Below are 26,198 nucleotides of genomic sequence, written 5' to 3'. Positions count from 1 at the left end.
ATTTCAATTATTTAATATAACTAAAATACACTCACGGTACCCGGCAATGAAATTTGAGGGGACAGATTTAGGCCGGGAGAGGATACCCCTAGTCCCTTTAGAGTTGGAATATTTTGCATTTTAAAGTGAAACTGACACACATACATTTTATACGCTTAAATATTATAACTAAACAATTTTCTCTGTATTCAAATCAAGTGAAATATAGGCTAAAGTAAAGAGTAAATTATAAAGCGCATTTTAATGTTCGAGTTTTACAATATTATAACTATTTATATATTTCGTACGCTTAAATATTTATTTATATAAGGATACAACAAAATTTAACCGTTGGAAAGAAATTGCTAATAGGGGGGGGGGGGGGGAGGGGTGCGGATACCTAGTTCAACTTCATAGTTGGTTTGAACATTCTCTTTTTGCTTCCGATAGGCCTAGGGGCCTAGGTCTACTTATGTTCTTTGTTTTGTAATATTTGTATGTTATGGTATGTGTTATCTTATAAATGTATATGTATATTTTATTGTGCACGGACCCGCACCTCTAGTTTATTTTGTCCCCGCGTTCACTGAAAATCTTTGAAGAGTGTTTTCGATCGAGCGATATATCAATTATCTCCTCTCACCACTCTAACCTGCACATCACGCTGCAGGTAAAATATAAGCCCAAGAAGTTGCTATTGACATCACAAAACAGAATGTGAACACAGGGGAGGGAGGAATGTTAGTTTCATTTTCTAAGAAAATGTAGGAAATCATTATTCGTAAATCGTTCTCTAAAAAAAAAAAAAAATTGGCGAGAGACCAAAGTCGCGCCATACCACACACCAAAGCCGCGCCATCGTGCATGGTTTCAAGTTTGGTGTACATGTATCATATTGCATTGCCGTACACCACATTATTCATCATACTTGCGCAGTGTTTACGGTCCAATAAACAACATGTGAATCGAACGAAGCTTGTCTGGCACTGAGGTAAGTAGATTCTTAGTATTCAATACATTCAGTCGAAAAGCTCCGTCCTCTGATTTCCATGTGTTATTAAATGTGTGTTTTTACAACATCAACTTAGCCGATTGAATTGGCGTTGACAGAGTGAAAAGTTTAACAAGAGTCTTGCATAATTTATGCCCGAGCTGGCGGCGGGGAGATCGTGCCAAGAACCTAAGTGCTGCTGGCGGGTAAATCAATGCAACGCGTGTTGGCACGAAGTCACGGACCTGGATGAAAGTGATGAGCTTAACTGTGAGTTGTGTATTGTGTCATCCACTCAAAGAGGCATATTACTCATTAGTATACTTTTTGTGTAGGAAAAACTGTGCAGACGACGGTTCTAGGACACCTACCCCCTGGACTAATCACTGATTGACAAACACCCTCTGGATAACCACCTCTACTCTCTAGGACAACTACCCCCCAGCCATACAGTTAGTGAGTTACCCCCTAGGACACCTACCTCATAGGGCAACCACCCTCTACTAGGACGACTACCACCAGGACGATTACCCCCCAGATAACTCCTAGGACAACCACCCTCTAGGACACCTACCCCCGGGACAACCACCCCCGGGACAACCCCGGGACAATTACCTCCCGGACAACTACTCCTAGGAAAACCACCCTCTAGCCTCTAGGATAACTACCCCCCCCCCCCCCCCCTCGTACAACTACCCCAAGACAACTACCCCCTAAGGCAACCACTCCAGCAAATCATAGAGTCAATGCCAACTACCCCCCTGCCCTAGGACAGTTAGCAGAGCTACATGTACATGTATCAAGTGTCACGCGTTGCCGATCTTTGAACTTGGCGTCTCTGAGTTAGTGAGTTACCACCTAGGACAACTACAGTACCTCCTAGGGCAACCACCCTCTACTGGCACGACCACCTCTAGGACAACTGCCTCCTAGGACACCTACCCCCTGGACAACCACCCCTGGACAATTACCCCCAGACAACTACCCCCTAGCATAGGCGCCAGAAGTGGGGGGGGGGGGGGGGGGGCAAAACGCATTTCCCCCCCCCCAAAAAAAAGCCAAATGCCCCCCCCCCCCCTTTCAAAAAAAAAAAAAAAACAGTAATGGAGTAAAGATGGTTCGTATTTTTAACCCCAAAGAACATAACAATAATAAAAACCTGAATTAAATCACATAAAATTCCATTCAAAGGAAAGGGAAGTTAACAGGAATCAAATTTCCTAAAATTCTGCATGCCACCTATACTAATCAATGAAGATTTTATAAAAGCGATACACGCTTATCATGGAAACATTGTGAGAGGATGAGAAAGCGTGTTTTTTTTTTTTGCTACAGGGGTGAGAAGACATGTTGACGGGGGGGGGGGGGGGGGGGGGGGATGTTTTTTCTTATTGGATACCAGTGATTTACAAATGCTGTTGAAATGACATGATTTTCCGGTATTTTTTCTCAATTATTTTGCAATTATTTTTTGCGTTTGTTGGAAAATTAGAAATTCCCAAATTTACAGTCTGGCGAAAAATATGCTTATTTAGAAGCCTTCATGTCAGGGCCTGCAGAACTGCTGCCCCCCCCCCCCCCCCCCCGTCACTTTTTGAAAAAGTCTGTCACAGAGAAAAAGAAAGAAAGAGAGAGAAAACAAATAAGGGACCTGCCAATGTCACAAATGAGGTATCAAAATATGCTCATCTGGCCGTAATTAAATGCCTTAAACTCCAGAGCTTACGGGACTCCCCACCAATTAGTGACCTGCCAGTGTCACAAATAAGGTATCTACATGTAAGTATGCTTATATGACTGTAATTTAATGCCTAATAATCCTGAGCTTCCGGGGACTCAGGCCCTGGACCCCACGCCAATTTACGCTCTACTTATCGTTAATACTCCACTTTGAAAAACGTTCCGAGGGGCCTGCGTGTTACGTGTAAGAGTGGTGGTCAGGGCTCAAATGAATTTTTTGTCCACGGGGGCTCTTCCCCCCCAAAAAGAGCCCCCTGTGAGCCTTCTCACAGGGGCTCTTTTAGTACTGACGGGGGCTCTTTTTTATACAAACATCCATTGAATTGGTACCTACGATACTCCTCAATTATTTGCTATTTCATCATTATCATTTCAATCAGCATTTTCCCTCTTACAAATTTACAAGCTACATAGCTGTTACTGGCCTGTGTATATAATATATACGCATACAACACTGATCTTTATGATGTCTTTAATGTGACATATCTTCTTCTCCCCTTGCAAACGAGAAAGAAAACAAGGTCATTAAAAGGGATTAAGCGACAAATAATGATTGTGATTCAAATTGATGCGAATATTTGTTTGAATAAGCACTGCTATTCACCCGAATCTTCTTTGTAAAAACAACTTTTACAAATCTCATCCATGCTTTCTGAGTTGTGACGTTCCATTCAATGTAAAATACTCATTATAGAATACACTTCTCCTAATCTGAAAGTGATCTTACAACACAGTGGCAGATTTGCATGGCTGAGATTTGTAAAAGTTGTTTTTTACAAAGAAGATTCTGGTGAAAAGCATTGCTTATTAAAAAAAAATCCTTGCATCAATTTGAATCACAATGATTATTTGTCACATGATCCTTTTATTAAATAACCTTGTTTTCTTTTTTGTTTGCAGGGGGAGAAGAAGCTATGTCACGTTAAGAAATCATAAAGATCAGTTGTATTATGCGTATATACATATGATACCAGAACAAATGTTGATTATCAGAATGTCATTTTCAAATACCTCTATAAAAATACCACATTGTCTTTAGCCCGTATCAGTATTAGTATGATCCAATATAAAGCTATTAATCTTTATTTAATTCAGTATAATGCTTTTCCTTAAAAATAGTATTGCTATTTTTTTTAGGGTTGAGACGCTAAGAAATGGTTTCAAATGTACATTACACGAACCCTGAACCATTGCAAAATGATGGTGGTTCTCTCTCTCTTTATTTTAATCATGCATTATCAACTACATATAAAGCAGCAACCAAAAACTTAGGGTTATCTGAGATAGGTGAAAGTAAGAGTTAAAAAGAAAGTCATGCTAAAACGGCGCTTCACTTCCCCCCCCCTCCCTGAAAAAAATAAAATAATTAGTAGTCCTCCTCTCCAGCATCTCTCTCCCCCCCCCCCCCCCCCCCGCTTTAATGTCACATTTTCACTTGGCAGCCCAAGGGGAGGAGGGGGTTAAACCCCCTAACCCCCCCTAGATCTGCCCATGTTCTCATCGTGCAAATCTGAAAGTCCCTAATATTGATTTACTGGTCGAGTTTCATTATTTGCTGGTCATTTGAAATCACCAGATTTCAGCGGGTTAACGCTTTCACAACGAAAAACTTCTCCATGACCATGTTTCTGCCCTTGCGCGGTCGCCTCCAGCTCCAGCAGACATGGCGCGGCAGCGTGCACACTGCACACGTACCGCTACTAACGGCGCAGTAGGCCTATAACCACTGATGACGGCAGCACTGCACTGCGAGCTGAATCGGTAATAACTAGGCCTACTCATAAAACGAGAAATCTTGCACGCTAATCTAAGTTCCATTTCATTGGTTTAAGGTTTGAAAATTGAAACTCAATATTGTGTTAAAGTTATAACAGAAAAGATAATCTTTATTTTATGATTCCACGGGGGCGATTTTTAATTTTGCAATCGCCCCCGTGAGCAACCTGACGGGGCGATTATGTAGCTCACGGGGGCGAAACGCCCACCGCTCCCGTGTATTTTGAGCGCTGGTGGTGGTGATGCAGATTTTCCTTCTCCCCCCCCCCCCCCTTTCAAATGTTTTTTCTCATTACGTCAGTGCCCCTGGAAGGTGAGCCCCCTGAAATGTTTGCCCCCCCCCCATCCCAAACTGCTTCCGGCGCGCCTGCCCCCTAGGACAACTACCCCCTAGGGCAACCACTCCAGCAAAGCATAGAGTCAATGCCAACTACCACCCACCCCACCTAGGACAGTTAGTGAGTTACCCCCTAGGACAAATACATGTACCTCCTAGGGCAACCACCCTCTAGGACAACTGCCTTCTATGAAAACTGCTCTGGCCCTAGGACAACTGCTCCCTAGGACAACCACCCTCTAGGATGACTACCCCCAGGACAATTACCCCCCCCCCCCGGACAACTACCCCCTAGGACAACCACCCTCTAGGACAACTACCCCCCCCCCCCCCCTCCTGGACAATTACCTCCAGACAACTGCCCCCTATGGCAACCACTCCAGCAAAGCAGAGAGTCAGTGCCAATGCGTATTGACCTCCAGTGTAAAGTGGACCTGCAGTGGGACCTTGTTTGCCTTTGATTACCTTTCCCCCCTTAGATACATGTACATGTACATGTATGTAGCTGACGTTTATAAAATAGCATTCAGTAGCCTACTTGAACAATTTAATAAGTAGGCTTATATTTGCTTTATAACCTGTTCATTCTCTGTCTCTATCTTTCCATTTTCTCTCTGTTTCTATCTCCCCCCCCCCCCTCACTCTCTTTTACTCCCTCTATCTCTCCATCTCCTCTTTTCTTTGCTCTCAATTCCGTTATCAGATTTGTATTAAATAAGTTATGAAAAAGTGGGAATGGACTTTGCAATGGGCCGCTGATCAAATGTAACTTATATTTATATATGATATGAGCAGATAAAGGATTTTTGTTATATAGCCTTCCATATTTGTTAATAAGCAAACTATTAAACTAGCAAGCCATCATCACATGATATGAGAAAATATTTGCTTAACAATTGAACCAGGTTGTGCAAGCCCTGAAAATTCAATGATTCCATATACTGCCAATCATAAGACAAACAAATGAGCAAGATAATGGAATACAATTTTGTCACAAGAATTTGGCTACTAGTCTTTTACTTGTCTTTTTGATTCCTTGCTTTGGATCTGATTTTCAAAGTGACCTTTAAATTAAAGTGTTTTCCTCTTCTCTTCTTCATTTATCAACTTTACCACAAGTTCATTTATGACCTAAATCTGTTATCCACCAGTTATGTTTTTAAAATAATTTTATATTTGTTTTTTCTCGAGGCAATAGAAACGCAATAGATTTGCAAACAAACAGAAATATATGTGCCCCAAACCACGATATACGCACCAGTAGATGCAAACCGTGTCTGAAAGTCCCTAACAATTGATATGGAATTTTTGATATAATCTTGACAATGGCCTTTTCTTTCTAGCTTTGCTGGTATGAAAGCCAGGGGTACGCGAACACACCCCCAAAGTTTATTATGATATGAGTTGGTCATTGTGATACTATCATACTTGTGCACTCGCCCATTTATTGAATTAGTCTCACCACATCTAAAAAATTCAGACACTTCTCTCGAGCCTTGTTCAACCATTTAATATGTATTGTCAGTCAGGCACCCTAGATAACATGTTCTGTAGGTTGGCATTGGCAAATTTTGTTTGTTTTATTGACCATAGATTGCTCATTTTTTTTCTTTTTCTAAAGATAATAATGGTTTTATTCATTATGAATGATATTTTTCTTCACCAGTGCTACAAAGACTAACTCTTCTTGCAACTCCAATCCCAACTCTAAAGGGCTAATTCTTTAAAAAGACATATTACACTATAGCAGGGCTTAAATTAATACAAGGCCACCAAGGCCATGGCCGTGGAGGGTCCCTTTGATTGGCCTCAATGCCCCTCTCATTGGCCTTGGAGATTTTTTGTGCCCTTTCCAATTCTTCCTATTTGTGCTGTAATATAGGAAAGTGGCCTTGCCCTAAAAATATTGAAATTTAAAGCCTGCTATAGTGAGCATCTGTAAAAGGACACCTGGCTGGAATGCGGGAGTAGAGAATGTGCACTCGTGGTCGAGTGGTTTAAGGCGCTTGACTGTAGATGCGAATGTCGAGGGTTCGAATCCCGACACAGCACTAATATCCTTTGGCAAGATATTTACCTGCACTTGCTACTCTCCACCAAGGTGTTAAATGGGTACCCGGTAGGATGTGAACGTTCATGTGGTTGGACGAGCAAGTGTGCGCTTGTAAAATGGCGACTAGCTGGAATGCTCCCCAGGGAGTGGAAAATGTGCACACATTGTGTGCGGGTAAGCCTGAATCCGATGACCGGGGTAATAATATATCTTTAAAGCGCTTAGGCACATCGTTGGATCGGTGTATTGAGCGCTATATAAAAAACAGATTATTATATATTATTACATGTACATTGTGTGCGGGCAAGGCGGCAAGCCTGAATTCGATGACCAGGGTAATGACTGTAAAGCGCTTAGAGACATTATGTATATATGTATAAAAGTGGAATATCACTATTATTATTATTGTTCTTACACATAGTAAGTATGTTTGAGTTCCAAGTAACCAATCATGAAGACAACCCATACACTTCTGCATTTCATTAACACGGTCTGAAAACACGAGACTAGAGAAATGATGTCAGAGGGGATGCCCCACAATTATGTGTGCGTGCAGCAGGAATTGGACTGGGCGGACCTGCCCTTTAATTGCTGTTGTGCTCTGTGTGTGCTCCGTCACATGCAGAGTCCTTCGCCACCGAGTAGCAAAGTTCATTGCAGCATGGTGGCATGGCTGTACCATTCCCATTTTTCTTATCTGTGATACAACTTCCTCGCTGGTCTTCGTTTGTATCCACACAAGATTTAGAGCTTTGGATTTGGAATATTCACCTTTTCGTAAGTTAGATTATGATGTAGATATTTAGAGAGTACAGAGAGTATAATGTAGATTTTGAGAAAGAGAAAAGGACGCGAAGTCAACTTATTGTAGTCAGCTGACTGCTATGCTAGCTACAGGTAGTACACGTATTACCATTATATATTAATGACTTTGTATTGTGTTTGTGTGTGCATGTGGTTTGTGGTGAATTGCTTTATTCAAATGATTTTGCAAAGAGGGTAGGATGTACTGTATAGTGTACATGTACAATTTACTGTAGTAGGTAGTACATCTACATCTATGATCTATGGGGGATTGTGCTTACAAAAACTGTGTATTAATTGAAGTGTTTTGAACATACTGTGTGATTTGGAAATTCATGTTGTTTCCTTTGACTACCGGTATCACCTAAAGGTATAATTATAGTGTATAATATTAGAGGGAAAACAAATATCATAGCGCCTTGAACCCTGCTGTGTTGTGGGCAGCCAACCCAGTCTCATATATGAATGGTCTAATCTATCTTTGGATGAAAGTTAGCTGCTTATGATGTCCTGAAGTAGAAAAAGTTAAATAGGCTCTAAAGGTTGTTTTGATAAAAGATATTTAAGCCAAATTTAACACTGAGATCGAGATTTCAGAACCCCAATTTCATGTTGGAAAGTTCTTAGGTAATTTATTGCTATCCTACCGGTAGTCACACTGAAGCCAGTAATTCTATTTTTACTGAAATAGATCATTTTAATTAAAATTTAAAATGTCAACCTATTTTCTAAAGGAAAGAAAACATGTTGCATCTTCCTACAAATAGAAGTTTTCCTTGCAAGAATTACAAATTCACTTGCTGTAAATTTGTAGGTTAGTGATTTTCTTTTAATCAAATAAAAAATTGTGTGAACTCATCTTTACAAATTAGTAATTAATTCTCGCTACCCCAATAGCGATTCTGCCGAGATCCGGGGAAAATCCTGAAAACGCGCATTGCATTATGGGATAGCTTTTCGACATTACAGCTTCCTGTGCAGGCGTTCGTGATCACAACCCTCTCTTTCACGGTAGAGTTTAACGGCCTTTTGTGCTAAAGTCACTAATTCTGCCCGAAGCTTTCCATTGCATATTATAATCTGTACAAATTACACTGATTGGCATCGATTTTAGCGTGCGTGAAAACTCTGCACAGCGAACACAGGCGCTAGCGCCAGCGGGATGGGACTCTATACCGGAAGTTGTAGTGACGACCCGAGAGAGTGAAAATTACCTCGTCTCGCGAATTTCGAGATTTTCGTACCTATTTAGGGTAGCGAGAATTGTTTTTGCATTGTTAGTTTTCTAGAATACATGTATAGAGATTGTACATTTTTGTAGAATGTATGGGTCATTCCATAAAGTTGGGGCAAAAATATGATGGTGTCCATGTAACGTTGGTCTGAGATCTTCTACTACACATGGAATATGAAATAATCTGTTGAATATTTGTATGCATTGAATATACTGGTAGTAGTGCCCTGCAAGAATTGTTCCTGTTTCAGTTGCTTTTCTTCAAAATCTTTGCTTAATACACATTTCTCTTTTACCAGTGTTACACTGTACATAGGCACCATATTCATATACATGTACATGTAACATTACACAAACTTTGGGTCCATAATATTGATTCACCATGAAGCTTGACTACTTCTGAAGATAGTTGGCTATGCTTTTTATGCAAAACTTAATTTGAGCAAACATTGTTACAGTTGAAAGGAGACATAGTTTCTCACTTCTGGTATGTCACAAAAACTGCCCCCAAGTTCATGGAATGACCCATATATACATGTACCTGTAGGTACCTTGCACTCAGCAGAACATTTTTTTAAACGTATGATGTCATTGTTAGGGGATTCCCAATTTTCCCAATTATGTGTAGGCTACCGTGTAGTTGTACACGTACACTGTACATGAAATAAACACCTTCCTACATGTTTCCTTCTTCCAGTGCTTTGTAGTGTAAACTTATAGTTTTCTTTTCTCAGACTCTGCTCAACTGACTGCACTCCTGCTATCAACTTATAAACGTTTGAACTAGCTATAGTAGATAAACATGTGCTGCACTGTGTTGCACTGCTCTTTACATGAGTAAACTTAATTTTAAAGATATAGACCCAAAGTGGTAAAATTGCAGTTCAAGGGTTTTGGGTGCGAAATATCCATTCAATATTGTTTAAATATATTGCCTTTAGAGGTTTAGATGGCAATACTTCAACCTAAATTCACAAAACAGCAGAAATATATGCCCAAATGTTCAATGTTGAATGTTGAGGTGCATTCACGATATCTATCTTTGGTAAGGCATTAATCCTCATTACCAGGTCCCTCAGAGAGGACCTACATGTAAAGCCGTCGGCCGTCTGGTTGCTTACTTACTGTACAAGCATTTATGCTTACTTAGCATTTATGCTTACTTAGCAGTCAGGTAAAATAACCACCACCACATTATATTTGTTATGATAATTTACCAAAATATCAATTAGGGTGGTATCCTGGCAAAATTTGTATCATCAGGTATTAGTCAAAACATATTCTTTCACATTACATGTAAGAGCTTCCATTTCTTCTTTTGAGAAGGGGGCGTTTCCAAAACTGGTCTACATGCATACCTTTAACCAATCAGAACGTAAGTGACATGAATAAAAAAAACAGTCACAACTCACAAACATAAAAATGGAAAAGCACAACATAATGCATAATGAAAGAACCCAGTGAGAATAAAGAACCAATAGACCATATGAAAAGGTGATCATGAGGTGTTCTCAAGATGAATGGAAATTTAAAAGTAGATATCATTATGAAGTGGAAATGGGATGGAAATGAATGGAAGAAACCAGGCGTGGTAATTCTGGCAATGAGAATAATAGAGGAATGGAGGTCATGAGCTGAAATGTTCATGTAAATGCTTTGCAGAACAGCAGAACAGATGTAAATCATAGAGTATCATAAGCAAAATGTGAAACCTCAAATGAAAAGTAAACAGAACATGCTGTAAAGTATAATTGGGACCACAGAACCACGAAAAAGTCACCCCAAATGACTAGTTAGTTTACGTCTAATTCTGAAAGAATAGACTCTCAGCTTTAAAATGGTATATATGCATGTAACCGTCATTGTGATTGAACATTCCTCATCCATTGAAAACAGGGTTAAATTGCGTCCCAAAGAAAGTTAGCTTGGAAAAATATGTGGTTGAAGCGTTGAGCCTGTCTGGGCGCCCTGACTCCCCAAGTGGATCATGCAGTCTTTACCGGTAATAAAAAGTACACCTCTATTGAGCTCTAACTGACAATCACACCATGAATCTTTTGGGTGATTCTGTAGTGCATGCATGGTCCCAACTGTTACAATAGGAAGTATGAATTGGCTTTTCTGGGAAAATAGTGTGTGCATATACATGTACATATGTGACCTCAGTGGAAATCATTGTGAGGAATGAGTTCAGATTTAATAACTTCAGGTGTATCTTACTTTTGAATAGGCCACCCGTTAATGCTCGCTGTTTATAAGGACCACTATTTATAAAAGACCGCTATTCATTTTAATAGTCACACCTTATGAATAGTGCAGGTCCTTATGAAAAGCGAGCAAAATTGGCTGTGGTTTACTCGCTATTAATAAGGGCCAATATTCATAAAGAATTGCTATTCATTTTGTTACGCGTTATGGATAGTGGTTATGAATAATGGTCCTCATGAATAATGGTCCTTATGAATAATGGTCCTTGGATACTGTCCTCATGAATAATGGTTCTTATGAATAGCGGTTCTTATCGATAGCCAGCTTGTAGAGTGAACCTTGGGAGATGGCAGTCCGTTGATTTCCCATAGAAAATTAAGTTAAGGGTATTGCACAAGTCCCAATATAGAGTATTTACACAATTGATAAAGTGAGAACCAATGCCGAAAAACAGGTCTCCTCCCACAAGTGAAAAGAAAATTAATATTTTTATTTATAAAAGACCGCTCTTCATTTTAATAGTCGCGCGTTATGGATAGTGGTCTTTATAAATGGCCGTCCTTATGAATAGAGAGGTAAATTGGCTATGGTTTGCTCGCTATTACATTGTATAAGGGCCGCTATTTATAAAAGACCGCTATTCATTTTAATAGTCACGCGTTATGGATAGCGGTCCTTATGAATAGTGGTCCTTGTGAAAGGTGGTCCTATGGATAGCAAGCTTGTAGATTTAACCTTGGAAGAAGGCAGTCCGTTGATTTCCTGTAGAAAATTAAGTTCTGTATTGCACAGTCCCAACAAAGAGTATTTACACAAATGATAAAGTCGGAAGGCTGAAAACAAGCTTCCTCCCTCAAGTGAAAAGAAAATTTATATTACCTGGGGTGTGTTTCACAAAGATCCTACATGTACATGTATGTCAAACTTAACTCTAATTTGGACTTTAAAATTATGGAGAGCCATTTGTAGCCTTATTTTGAAATATATTCAAAAGCAAAAAATGATATTCTATGTGAAATAGAAATATATACATTGTGAAAAAAATTCTCGCCCAAGACATTCCAAAGGCAATTTGACAAAAAAGCAGAATAACATTTCATATCAGTGCTACAGATACATGAACTTCCCTTCAATTGACAATACGTTTCATATTATAAGGAATAGGGTTACTTTCAGTTTCGATTTCTATTTGTAGACATGTAAATCCAGACATTCCACAAGACTACATGTTTGACATGTACAAAGGGGAAAAAAATGAATTATTAAAGTGCAGTGAGATTCTATGGATACTACAATGTACATGCACTACTGGTATGATAATGGACTTTGAAGTTGCTGTGAGCAGCTACATGTAAGTCTCACACGTTGGCAGTTGTATGGAACTTGGGGAAGGCAATTTGGCTCGTCAGAGAGGCCTATCAGCCTAAAAAATAAAAGGGCACAACAGTGACCGCCATTGCCATTTTGATAGGGTATTATGGATGGTAAATGTTGCAGGGTAAAAGAGTAGTTTACTTTTTGGCAGTTCCTTTACTGTTCATCATTACTAATTTCACAGTTGGTTGTAGGCTGTATAATGCCTTTACAAGCTAACGTGCTACAAGAATCACAGTGTTTACTGACAAATGTCTGTTTTTAGTGTATCTCTCAAGTCTGTGAAATAGTTCTAACCCTGAGAATATCAGTTAAGTGATGCTAGAATAAACATTGCAGTATGTTTCAGTATGTGCTTACGCTTTTAATAAGGGAATTTTGCCTGTATAATAATAACTAGCTCTACATATACATGTTGTATCACATCTACTATATCACATCGTTTACAAAATTGAATTAAACTTAAAGTAAGTACAAAGAGAAGGAATTGAAAAAGGGTTCGACTATTCTGGGAAGAATTTCTTCAAAAGACACCCAATGATAGCAAAGAGTTAACTTCTTTCCCAATATTTATCCCTGATTCAGCCTGTTTAGGTTTCATTCTCAGATTAGTGATACTTGATACTGTGACCATGTGGTAGGAATACTCCCCAGGGAGTGGAGATGATGCACATTGTGCGTGAATGATTCTGACGACTGGGGTAATAATTTCTGTAAAGCGCTCAGAGATGGTATCCTGTACATGTACAGTGCTGTATAAATGCAGATTATTATTATTATAAGTTCAATATCACATTCAAGCCCCTGCATGTAACTGCGAGCCTCAGGAAAGGAGGGGCATTCACCATACAATAGAAGTTGATACATGCAAAACTTGCAATGATTTTTCTATAAGGTATGGGACATATGCAGTTTCAGGCTCTAGTATGGATTTAGTATACTTACTGAACTCTGTACTTAATAGGTGAACGATTGTGGAGATCATATTGTGTAGATACAACTCAAGGGTAAAGGGCAAAGATATTGTTTAATTGTTTGCATAGATCTATATTTTATCATGCATACTTTTTTGCCCTATCAAATGGAATATGTACATGTAAGTGTAACTGTCCAGCACAAAGCAAAGAATAAAGTTGTATGGTAAGACTGGCTAAAGATGTATTAAGTCATTTTGGTCAATTCTAGTTTTGTGTATTTCTAAAGGAATATACTTTCATAATTTTTTAGATGTCATGTCAAAAGCACCTAAATATGAAAAAAAAGTATATTGACATTTTTTTTGTGTGTATTAGTTACTGGTCTCATTTTGCTCTCACATAATTTTGAAACAGAGTATTATGTTGCATTGATATTTGGATATTATAAACTCATAGTTGATATAATGTGCCAAATTCATGTGTTTCCAATTTTAGACCCCTTGCACAATATCTTGTGAATCAGGATGCTTTCAGGAAAATTAAAAAAACTGTTTAATACACTTTTCAGAAGTAACATTTCTTAGGAGTGGACACTAGTCATTTTCTTTCATTGGGTCACAAACTTCCAATTCCCATGAGTTATACATCTTTTTATAGCTGAGGAATTCCTCTTTTAGGATTAAACCCAAACTTCAAAAAATCTTATCTGGTAACTTTTTGTTTGGTTTTGCGGTGCTAGATCACAAATGCGATTGTTATATGCCAAATTGCGATTAAATGTCTATAGTAACTCTTCTTGTTTTTCTTCTGTAGGCATGAGTTAACGAGGAAGCTATGGCGGGGACAGGAGTTACCCTGAGTGAACGTTTTAAAGGACTGAACCCCTGGAAACTGTCCTCTCTTGAAGAAGAATTTGAACAGCAACCCACCTCAGGCTTGTCCTTGAGTAATATCTTGAAGTTAAGCTCTCTTGCAGTGACTGTCAACGGAAAGAGTAAGAGCAGACGTCCGAAGGTGCCGAGCTCCAGGAAATATGCCACTACGTCCCTCCATAAGTTGTTCAGTCAGAAATCAACTGGGAAGGAGGCTAAGAATGAGAAACTGAAGAGCGGCAATGGGGATATTACGGTTGATCAGAAGAAGAGAATTGATCCATCGAATGCGGAGAAATCAAAATGTGAGAAATCTGGAGAGGTACCCTTGCAAGGAGCGATACAAGTAAAACCCAGCAACAGTGAGGCACTTATAGATGGATCTAAACAAACCAACATCGATCCATCAAAGGGTTCCTTAAATCTTCTGCAGAATGGAGTTACATCAAGTATTGAAAGACCAAGAGATCCACGTCTGTTGTATGGCAAAGGATCCTACAGCACCCTTGCCAAGACACCTGGAGCAGTTCCTCAGTCTGGTAAACCAGCAATTCCTGAAAAATCAGAAAATCAGGACACATCTGAAAAGGCAAGTAAATCTGAGAACCCAGACAAATCTAAAAATCCAGTCAAAAAGAAGAGGAGTTTTGGAGAATCTCTTTGTTCAGACAGTGGTGCAGGTTTGGAGGCTGTTGGGAAAAAGTTAGATGGAGGCAAGACAATCCAGGTTGTAAAAAGAAATGCAGTCACCAAGAAAATCACTGGGGTGGTGCAGATGAATATGAAAAGGAAACCCTTGCAGAGTACTGATCCAAACAAGCCCCCAGTAAAAACATATAGTTCAAGCCATAATGCACTCCAGAGGATAGCTGAAGCCAAGAAGGCAGAAGATATAACCTCAGCAGCTGATTCAGGTGCAGAGGTCACAACGCCGAAGTCCTTGAAGGGTATCCTCCAGAAGAATAATCTGTCTGTTGACTCTGTTGAGACAAGTGAGAAAGGGACAGAGAGTGCAGTGACATCCGTAACCGAAGTATCTGTTCGTACAGGTAATGCATTGAAAGAGGATAAATCAGAGCAATCTGTGGTAAAGCAAAGTACAAATACCAAGAAGCCTGTGAAGGGCAAGGTCAAAGGATCCACAAAGGTTGCCAAGCCAAAACAGGATGTGAAAAACAAAACTGTATCTATGACTCCCAACACTCCAAACATTGTTCTGAAATTTTCAATCACCCCTTCAATGGATAATGGGAAATTTAATTTGACAGTTGTTTCATCATCTGAAGACGATCAAGAGAAATCTGACTCTAAAGAGCAGAATGTGCAAATGGGCATCCCATTATCAATAAAACACAATCCCAAAGAGACGGAGAGTGCAGTGACTGAAGTGACTGAAGTATCTGTTCGTACAGGCAATGCACTGATGGGCATTCCATTATCAATAGAACACAATCCCAAAGCAGCTGCCCTATCTGCAGATGACCGGAAGGAGTTGGACAAGCCTAAACAAGTGCCTGTTACAGATGAAGAGCTCAAGAAGGGGTCCCCTATCCAAGTCCATATTTCAAATGGTGCAAATGGTCATAAAACTCCAAGCAGTGCCAGCATGAGCACCCTCAATGACGTTTCAACCAGTTTAGCAGAAGGTGCTCATGTGAGTGTAGGACTGGATGAAACAAAGTTAGATCAAGGATCTATGGTTTCTTCTGGATGCGTTTACACAACAGCCCGAAAGGTGGCACAGGTATCTAGTCATCAATCTGTTGTGCAGATAAACAACTCGCCTCCAGTTCCAATAAGCTATGTGTATGGGTCTGTTGCAAGCTCAAGCAAAGCAAAACCAAATATAGCCCAACCGGTCCAAACACCATACAAGAGTGGCTATGGCATTGATGGTACCCAGATTCAACAGCATACTCCTATGTCTGACCAGTACGAGATGCCCCCAAATGGCCATCAAGGAAATGAAATTTGGCCACACCATCAACCAAGTATTGTTACACAACCAAGTATAGTGTCAGCTGCATCAAGTAAAAGTTTAATAACTAAAGGTAATGTCGGTATAACTGAGTCTTTGCCAGTTGAGGGGCATGAAGAATCTCTCATTTTGGGTCACAGTGAGCCAAAGGAAGCCCCAAGTAATCATCCCATAAGTGACAATATGCCAATAACTGTACGTATCCAGCAAAATGCGCAAAATGCCAACAAAGAAATCCAGAATAAGGAGGGTCCATGTAAACCTGTACATCGTACATTGACTGCATGTGCTAGTGCCTCTGAAAAGGAAATGGCGACATGTTCGGGAGCAGACAATTTTGATTTAGTGGACATGGAAATTTCAACCCCTGTCCGTCATGTACCCAACAGCATCGAAGCTATCTCTAATGAGGCAGATGTGGTACCAGCTAATAGTGTTGGAAATGGCTCAGTGGTCCCCACTCTGAAATCAGATGAAGAAAAGAATGCCAAAAGTGACTTTAAGGAAACCGAGACAGCTGGCAGAAAGGACAGTGAGGTCATTTCCCCGTCAGAATGGACTGACGGAGAGGTTAAGAGCAAGGTTGATGGTCAACAAGCACAGGTTGCTAGTTGGACAACATACCTGCATGAAGACACTAATAGTCCGATGAGGTCGGCCTTCGGTTCAAAGCAGTCATTCAAAGAGGCTCTATCATCATTGCAGAGCACCTTGCAGACTTTGAACAATAGTGGAGATGCAGAGATTAGCAAGGATGAAGCAACTGCTCACCATCAGGTAATAGAAATTACAAAGCATCCATCCCCCTCAACTGATGTGCAACATACAACTCAAATAGATGTAACCAGCAATAAGAGCCAGTTGGTGAGTGTGCCAAAAGAAGCCGTACTTTCTCCTAGTGCCAGCCCAGTGTCACAGAATATCTCTGAAGTGTCTGGTAATGCATTTCAGCCAGACAGAACTGTGCCATTACCTCGCTTAGATGTTCATACAGATTTGCTGTGTACCAATCACACAAGTGAGAATGCCTCTGTCCAGAACACCCTCAGAATAGAAATACCTAACCCTCCAAAAGTTGATGGTGGGACAGGAAATAGCATGTGCAACGGGACAAGTCAGTTCCAAGTAGAGACTGTCCTTGATGGAAGAAATGGTGTTTCTGTCCCTACAGTCATTAAGTCAGCAGATTCTGGAAATGATGATAGCCTTGAATCTCAACAAAAGATGGGTGTTGTGTCAAAGAATAATAGTGTAGTTGATACTTGTGTGACCTCCAGCGTGATTTTCGAGGACAGAGGCATCTTTGAGGACACTTTGAATCGATCCAAATCACCAGGTACACCGGTTGAAGATGAGTTCAGCAACCAAGATCCTTTTGGTCCGAAAGAGAGAGTGAACTATGAAACACAAAGCAGAACTGACCACTTTGCTTCATCTGATATTGGAGGTCCTAGCTCAATGAAATATGAGGAGGAAAACAATAATGCCTGTCATGAAAAGGAAAATGAACCACATTATCATGTGAAAGATGAAAGGCACAGGCATCAATCGGACTTCAACAGGCGCGGCAACAGATACCCTGATAGCCCAAAGAATCGACACAGACCTGTTTACATGCGTGAACTCAGTAATGTTAGTGATATCAGTATAGAAAATGATGAGTTTGGGACTTTTGAGGATGGGTACAGCCAAGAAGCGTTGAAACCATTGCTTGTAAGAGGAAGAGACACCAGAATGGATCACATTGAGTACCCAAAAGATGATCCAAGGATATCAAGAAGGGAGATGTATGAAGATGATCAGGATTACTCAGACAGGACTATGTCTAGCCATCCATGTAAAGAAACACATCCTCATTACACACACCCTCCTCCTAGAATTGAAAGATTGGATAACGAGGAAAGTGTTTACTCCTATCCTCAACCGGCAGAGAGAGTTCACAGATATGAAGCACCAGACAGACCTATCCAAAGGTATAGAGAGGAGCAGAGCCCTGACTCTCGGATTTATGCAAAAAGTGATATTGGACTTTCAAGGAGAGATAGTGGAGGACAGTTTCAAGAAACTCCAGTTAACCCGATGATAAGGGAACAAATGACAGCCGTTCAGGCCCTGCAGATTCAAATAAATGCTGCTGTTAATCCAGCGCATAGAGCAGCTCTTGTAATGGCTTTACAAGCTCTCACTGGAGGCCCAGTGCAATCATCCACCGGAGAAGTGAGACCTGAGGTCGAGACATCTACAGTTCCTGAGAGGCAGATAGAATATAGAGATGTGTCAGATGAAGTTTCATCAAAGCACTTTCGTGATGACTCTGTTCATGACGATCCTAGCAACAGGAAGGTTGAATTTACTGTTGTTTTGAGAGATGATGATGAGCAGTTCTTGAGGAAAGACAGTACCAATCAGTCAAGGGCAGGAGATCACAGCAAAGTACAAAGGCACCCTTATGATGCTCAGGAAAGGTACCCAGACTCATCTGCACAGCATGAACATGGTTCTCACTACTATCGAGTTGTTGAGCTCAACGATGACCCACATTCTGACTATCCAAGACAAGATGGTATTAGGAAAGAGAGAATGGTATCTCATGAAATACCAAGAACTGTTGGGCGTCAAAGAGGTACTTCTCTTGAAAATTCAGCTGACAGTGATGGGGAGAGGCACTCATCCAGCAGATCAAGGCATGGACAGTCACTGTCTCCTGAAAAAAGAGATAAGAAACAGAAGAAATCCATTAGCAAGAAATCAAAGAAAAAAGCCAAGGAATTTCATGGCCGTCCTCTAATCAAGGATAAGACCAACAAAACTGATCCTCATTTCATTCCTCTTGAGGATAAGGACATTGTACATAGAAGGATTGATCCTAGGAGAAGCTTAACTCCAGATCCTGCAGGCGATCCTAAAGAACTCAGACCACTAACGTGGCCTCATACACAAGTGGAAGAAAGCAAGAAAATATCCCGGAGCAAGGCCAGAAAAAACATGCAAAAAGACAAAATGCCTCATCCTAAACCAACTGATATTTTACCTTGTTCAAAGAATTTGAATTGTAAGCAAGAAGAATCAGTAAGAGGGACATTGAACAATGCATCTTGTGCTGAGGCACTCGCTAAAGAAAATTCAAATGAATGCCTTGTAAAGAGAGTTGTGCATCCGGAAGTAGTTGGCAACAAAGAAGGAAAGGCATCGTCTGATGGAAAGGAAAAAGGGCAAGCCAAGGAGGCTCTCGGTGAGATAACAGACAAACCAGATCATGTCATTGAACAAACAATTACAGAATTTGTAAGTGAAGCAAGGGTTGCTTCCAGCCAGGTTACTAGTGGAAGTAAAGAACAACATGACAACGTTGCTAGAGAAGTACATGTTTCTTGTGCAACCCACAAAGACCAACTTGAGCAAACAAACTGCGATTTAGTAGAGAATGCCTCGTTAGATCACATCAGAAATGGAAAAGGAAGTGAAGACGAAAGGAGGTTGGATACATCAAATGAATCTACCACACCTACAAGCAGTCACTCGGGTGGGAAGAAGAAAAGAAAAAGTCCAGAGTCTAAGAAATATGACTATGGCGATGATAAAGTAGGTGAATCTGATTATAAACGGACTCCTCAAAGGAGAAAGCTAAGTGAAAGGAGTCCTGAAAGGCACAGAAAATACAAACACACTAGAAATGATGGAGAGAAAACTAGACACAAACGGAAGTATGTATCAGGCTCGGAGAGTGATATTGATAGTGACAGAGGAGAGCATGTTCGTGAACCAGGGAGTAAATTCAAACATTACAAACAATTCTCGCGATTTAACAAAGGGTATGACTGGAGATCAGCTAAGAGTGGGCCATTCAGACCCGGCTCTGGAATGAGGTCTCGTACCCCTTCCCAGAGGTTTGATTACAGGAAATACATATATCCTGGAAACTTGGGAAAGCCTTATGGAAACCAAAAAACAGTTGGTAGTGGAAGAGGGAGGGGATTCTCACGAGGACGTGCACATCTCCCTGGTCTTTGGAGGGAAAAGGAAACCTATTGCATTGACTTTACAAAAGAATTTAAGAACTCGCCTTCCAAATCAATGGCATCCCTTGGGTACACATCGATTGTTTCCTGGGAAGATATCCATGTTGCCCTGTTGGAAATCAAAGCGAAAATGCACGCTGTGGAGAACAGCTCAAGAGAGGTTAGAAAAGCATCATCTCAATTACAGGTTGCTCCTCTTCTGAAGGTTCATAAGTCAGCGTTGACCGCTCTACAGTGCATTATGTCAGAAGTGTTTGGTAGGATCTCAATTGATAGACGTGAGATGTACCTGCATCGAAGGAAGTATGAGATCTTGATGGCAGACATCCGGATTCACGCTGAAGTTCTTGGAAAGTTGATACCACCCGACCAAGAGGAGGCAATGTTGTCTGAGTTTGTCCCCAATACAACTGGTATTCCTAGAGTTAAGCCAGCGATTGAATTGAAAGTAATGAATTGGTTGAGTCTAATGGCCAACTCAGATATGCTGCTGGCCGTCAAAGACATTATCAAGAAAAAAAGAAACAATCTTGAATATAGAGTTGATGCAATGAAAGCGTTGGATAAGAAACAGCCAAGAAGGGTAGAAGATCGTATAAACAGACATTTCCCTAGAAGCAGACAGTGGTCAGGAAGTGATATTTCACCAGACACCACTAGACCTGAATGTGGGAATCACAGAGATGCAGGGCAAATCAAGTTAGAAGTTTCACCAGAAGTTCGGTCGTGTCCAGAGTTTTGTCCCAGCACGCCAGAAACTCCAGTTGAGCACTTGCCTAGAGGATTTTCAGAGATTCGTTTGCCTACACACCATCGTAGTGGGTATCGTGAAGAACATCCTGAAGCAGGTCCATCTACAGACTTCAAATATCCACCTGAGCCAGTCAGGAAACCTATCAGTACCAGTGAAGAAAACCTAGTACTTATGGATATTTGTATGCCCCATGATGCTGATGAAAATGTGTCTTTCAGCCTGGTGGATATTCCTTCACCTGGGGACCAAAGACCAGCAGAAAGTGACCAGTGCACTAAACCTGTCCCAAGTAAAGATCTTACAACTGAATTCTCTGTAGCAGACAGTAGCTCCAATGATGTAAACGACACAAATATATCACAGAAAGTGTCTCCAGAACATTCAGTGGTTCCTCAGATGCCATATGACAATCCAACTCCAAGTGGGTTTGTAAATTCCTTTAAACCTGCTACCCCATCAAGGTATCATCATTCAGAGCCAAAGTTCTACATCTCCAGGGTGCAGAGACTTGCCTCCAAGACACTGATGTCCCCAGAGTCAGGCTCTGATCTTCAGATGCTGCTGAAGAGCGACGCAGAGAGGAAGTTGAAACGAAGCAAGAGCCAACAGTCGCCCTCCTCGTCAGATGAGCCATCAAGTCAAGTTGACATGAGTGTCGGGAAGTCTGAACTGAAGTCTCCGAGGTATTCGAAGAAGCGGCATTTCCTGGCAAAGTTTCAATCTGACTCGGAGAGACCCGATGACAGTCCGAAAGTTGACTCCTCAATGCTGTGTAAATCCCCTGAACCTGTGTCAACAAAAATCAGGGGGAACAACCTCAATGCGATGTACAACGAGTATGATGAGAGCTGTCTTGTGGAGGAGATTGCCAAGATTGACAGCTGTGTCCTAGAACCTTCACCACCAGCACCTACATCTAACTCTAAAAATGTACCAAGCCATGTAGGACCATCGTAAGAGTCAAGAGAAACCACAGCATCGGTGAGGTAAGCTTATATTGGATTAAATCTTTTTCATTTCATTTCATTTATTTTTCCACATTCCAGTTAAAGAAACATTCAAATATAAAATGATGTACATTATAAAATACAAAGGAATACAAACATGTACATTACAAGAAAAAACAATTGTATAAATGTAATGCTTCCTGGGAGAAATTTCAATTATTTAAGCATATTTGTGGCTTACACCCAGTAAATAAGATCGTTTGATCAATCTGTATTGAAAAAAAAGTCAGTAGATGCAGGCTCAAGTCCCGCTGGTTCTTTTCTGACTTGTGTTTTTGTTTTTTGTTGTTGTTTTTTTCAAGAAAAAACAAGTAAATGACAAAGGGGTCAAATAAGATGAAAAACCAGTAAGGGGGAGGGGGAAACAAAAGCAAAGTTCCTTGCCATGGTTAATCCCCAAAATAATCATATCACATTGCAAACATATATATATATAAAAACAAAAGGGGGGGCAGTCATTGGAAAATTATCATTACTGAGTTACAAAGAGTATTGCATAATTAAAATAAATATTTTTTAAATTTTGTTTTAAAACTTTGGAGTGACACAGAGTTTTTAATGTCATCAGTTAAACCATTCCAGAGGACTTGGCCTCTGTACCCAGAAGCGGATCTAGAGAGGGGGGTTGGGGGGGTTGCAACCCCCCAAAAAAAAAAATCCGGGGACCATTTTTTTAAATCTTATCTTTTTTTTTAAACTTGTAATTTTATTTTATTCTATTTCTATGTATTTATTTCATTTATTATTATTATTATTATTATTATTATTATTATTATTATTATTATTATTATTATTATTATTATTATTATTATTATTATTATTATTATTTCTTTTTGGGGGAGGGGGGGGGGGGGGGTTGGGCGAACAAATGTCACAGAGTCCCTTGCCCCCCCCCCCCCCATCAGCTTTTTTGAGGACACGGGCCACCGCCGAAGTGACAAGCTAGGCCAGCGTTGCCGATTCTCATCCCCAAAATCCCCACATTAAAAAAAAAAAAAATTGGGGGATTGTTGAAGTCTTTGGGGATGAAAAATAAATATTTGGGAATGAAAATAATATTGAGTTTTATGAAAAACGAATTTGGGGATTTTCTGTCAAAATTTGGCAACTTTGGGGATATTTTAAGTGTCGTTTGGGTAGGGATTTTGTGAAGATTTAACCTGGCAACGCACGCTGAGCTGGGCTGCTCATTTCCTGGATTACTTGTTCAAGTTGCTCACTTTTTTATCAGTCTGGTCTGAGTGTAGTGACAAGCAATATGGAAGCAAACAGGGCAAAGAAGTTGCGGCAATCCAGTCTCGCATCTTTTTTTACTGGAAGGTATGTTTGAATCATGCAAAAAAGTTGGCATACAGGGTAAATTACCATACATGGGGGTGTAATACGGACGTGTTCATGCACTGCTTTTTATGGTCTCCATTGTGTTAATAGATGCCAGGAAAACATCACTTACGGGGTTCAAATAAACACCCCAAAAAATCGGATCGCCGCTTCGCGGCTCGTGGACGATGCTCCGCATCGTCATTATTGGTCAACCCCCCCCTTAGCAAAAAGCTAGATCCGCCCCTGGTACCTCACTCTTGTCTTTCTTTGGGTAGTTTTAAAGAATATAGAATGTAATTTATGTGAGCTTCTGGTGTTGTATTTACGGATAGAATCATTTGATATGTACCAGTCGATATGTACATGTACCTTTGAGGCAAAGGTACAAAGAATATAGAATGTAATTTATGTGAGCCTCTGGTGTTGTATTTACGGATAGAATCATTTGATATGTACCAGTCGATATATACATGTACCTTTGCGATAAAGGCCTGTTAACATATTTAAACATAAAATCACCCAATTGTAATTGACATGATTGATAGACAGTTAATACACAAAATATTTGAAAATTGTGCTCTATATTGTGTCTTGGCAATAACTCTCATGGAACGTTTTTTTGTAACTAAAAAATTCTGTTAACAAGAGATGTTGAGCAATTGGCCCCCAACATACATGTATCACCATATGATTAATGTGGTAAAGGCATTGAATCATAAATAATAAACAAAATATGGGAGGGTAAAACAAACTTAAGTTTGCTTATTACACCAATGATTCAAGCAATCTTTGAACATGAATTATCAATGTGGTTTGACCATGTGAACTTTTCATCAATTGTAAGACCTACAAATTTCTCATGCTTTATCTGAGTCAGATTATTTTGGACATTAACAACTTTTAAATTAATAGCACACTGTCAAATTTTGGGTTCGGGGTAGTAAAGGGAATACAATTTGTATTATCTAAATTAGCTTGTAAGCCATTAACTGTAAACCAATCAAAAACCTTGTTTATTTCAACATTCACTTTATGCCTTTTAAAAACATTTACAAAGATGCTAATGGCTTTCCATAATTGTTAAGTCCAACTTAGAGATAAGTTCAACTTAGGATCTTTGTGAAACACTCCCCCCCCCCCCCCCCCCCCCCCCCGGACACCTTTCTGTTTCCTGACAGTTGTGTATGCAGAAACATGAGAATAAAGATTCTAGAATCTCCTTCATCTGTTACACAGCCATGTGACAGAACTGTTGCATAGGCAATAGCTTTAGAACAAAATATCTACTTCAGGATAAGTGTTCTTGTGTGCAGTGCCGTCTTATACAGTCAAACCCGTCTATCGTGACCGACTAAGGGAAACACAAAAAGGGGTCTTTGTAGACCCGTAGGTGGTCTTTGAAGACAGGTTCTTTTAGTACATGTTTAAAGGAGAATCCATTTTCAAGGGAAACAAAAAATGTGGTCTTTGTAGACAGGTGGTCCTTGACTCCTTGTAGACAGGTGGTCACTAAAGCAGGTTTGACTGTAGTTGGTATATTGAGTTAAAACAAAGGTATCATGATCTTTTACGGTGAAAATTAACCTTGGGACAGCTGGCATTCTTCTGCTTACTTTCATGACACAGAGACAGAGAACAAAGGTCCAAGAATTGTCCGTATCAAGAAAAAACCTCGCAACAACTGGCCATTCTGACTGCTGCATGTCCACTGACTGGAGAACTAAAGGTAAATTAAATCTTCAGTGTCTGAAAGTCAGCGATGAACCCTTGGACACTGATAATGCAAGTCAATTATAAGTGACCTGATGTGACCTTCACCAAGTGACCTTCAGCAAGTGACCTTCACCAAGCGACCTTCACCAAGTGATGTCCAAGTAAGCGATTCAAAGGTGGCAATGGACGCCCTTGAATTCAGGAAGCTACAACAAAGATAATCTTTTTCTGAAGTCAATCCAAAGAGCTGCCAGAATGTGGTAAATATTCTCTGTTTTGTCAGTGTAAGTTCTATCAATTTTTGTGTGTTTTACACTTTTACCATGTTTTTGTACAAACCTCATTTTCCTGAAGATATGTGTTCTCTAAACAATGAAATGGTTTATACCTACCCTGTACATGCTATGTGTTGTAATATGTTTATTATGCCAAAGTAATTATATTATGTGTCCAAAAGATACTTGTTCTAAAGATACTTTCATAATTGAATATGTGGCTTTGGATAATTTCCTTATTCTATCTTAATATAAAAATGTTTACGTTTTTCAAGTGCCACTTGAGCTCCTGTGGTGAATATACTTCCTACTTCAATATGCTGCATTAAATAAACAAAAAGGCTGCCAATTTTAATGGGAATAGTTACATTTTCATCAATTAAAAATTCATATTACTTAATTTGGTTCCATTGCGACTGAATTTTTCTGCGATGATTTCTTTGATGGTACCTAGATATTGTTACAAATTGCATTATGGATGTGTCAGAATTCAGCCAATATGTTTATGTACCATACCCCACCCCCTCCCCCTTCCCCCTCCCCCTTCCCCCCCCCCCCCCCCCCCCCCCCCTTGCAGCTGAGCTGATCTTAAGTAGTTTTAGTAGTGAGCCAACATATTTCGATCAGGGGGTGTTTCACAAAGATCCCTAGTTTAACTTTATCTGGTTGGACTGAACAATTATGGAAAGCCGTTAGCATCTATGACAATATTTTGTAAAATTTATGTTAAAAGGCCTAAAATGTTGATTCAAATCATTTATATTTTTTCTATTATCAAGGAGATTTCATATTCTTGATGAGGAATTTTTAAAAACTCTAAAATAATTGAATTTTCGCTTCAAAT

General features: G+C 40.0%; 1 protein-coding gene across 4 annotated transcripts; it reads left to right on the top strand.

Annotated features, from left to right (window-relative positions):
* The first annotated feature begins 868 nt into the window (after positions 1–868).
* On the top strand, positions 869–25,883 carry LOC100891130. Of its 4 annotated transcripts, none has more exons than XM_030979566.1 (3): positions 869–970; positions 14,227–22,022; positions 24,999–25,883. In XM_030979566.1, exon 2 carries the CDS (start codon positions 14,248–14,250, stop codon positions 21,991–21,993), a length of 7,746 nt encoding a protein of 2,581 aa, XP_030835426.1. In that variant the 5' UTR covers positions 869–970; positions 14,227–14,247; the 3' UTR covers positions 21,994–22,022; positions 24,999–25,883. The 4 variants fall into 4 exon arrangements, with proteins under 4 accessions (XP_030835426.1, XP_011662262.2, XP_030835427.1 ...); XM_011663960.2 differs by having other exon boundaries at positions 24,993–25,883; XM_030979567.1 differs by having other exon boundaries at positions 24,961–25,883.
* The last annotated feature ends 315 nt before the right edge of the window (positions 25,884–26,198 follow it).

The sequence above is a fragment of the Strongylocentrotus purpuratus genome, unplaced genomic scaffold, assembly GCF_000002235.5.
Source record: "Strongylocentrotus purpuratus isolate Spur 01 unplaced genomic scaffold, Spur_5.0 spur5_scaffold_10, whole genome shotgun sequence".
Lineage (NCBI taxonomy): Eukaryota > Metazoa > Echinodermata > Echinoidea > Camarodonta > Strongylocentrotidae > Strongylocentrotus > Strongylocentrotus purpuratus.
Note: the sequence above shows the minus strand (reverse complement) of the source record. Positions and strands in the feature narration are given on the sequence as shown.

Excerpts from the sequence above, each read along its gene's own strand:
- LOC100891130 (XM_030979566.1), top strand. The coding sequence starts at position 14,248 with ATGGCGGGGACAGGAGTTACCCTGAGTGAACGTTTTAAAGGACTGAAC.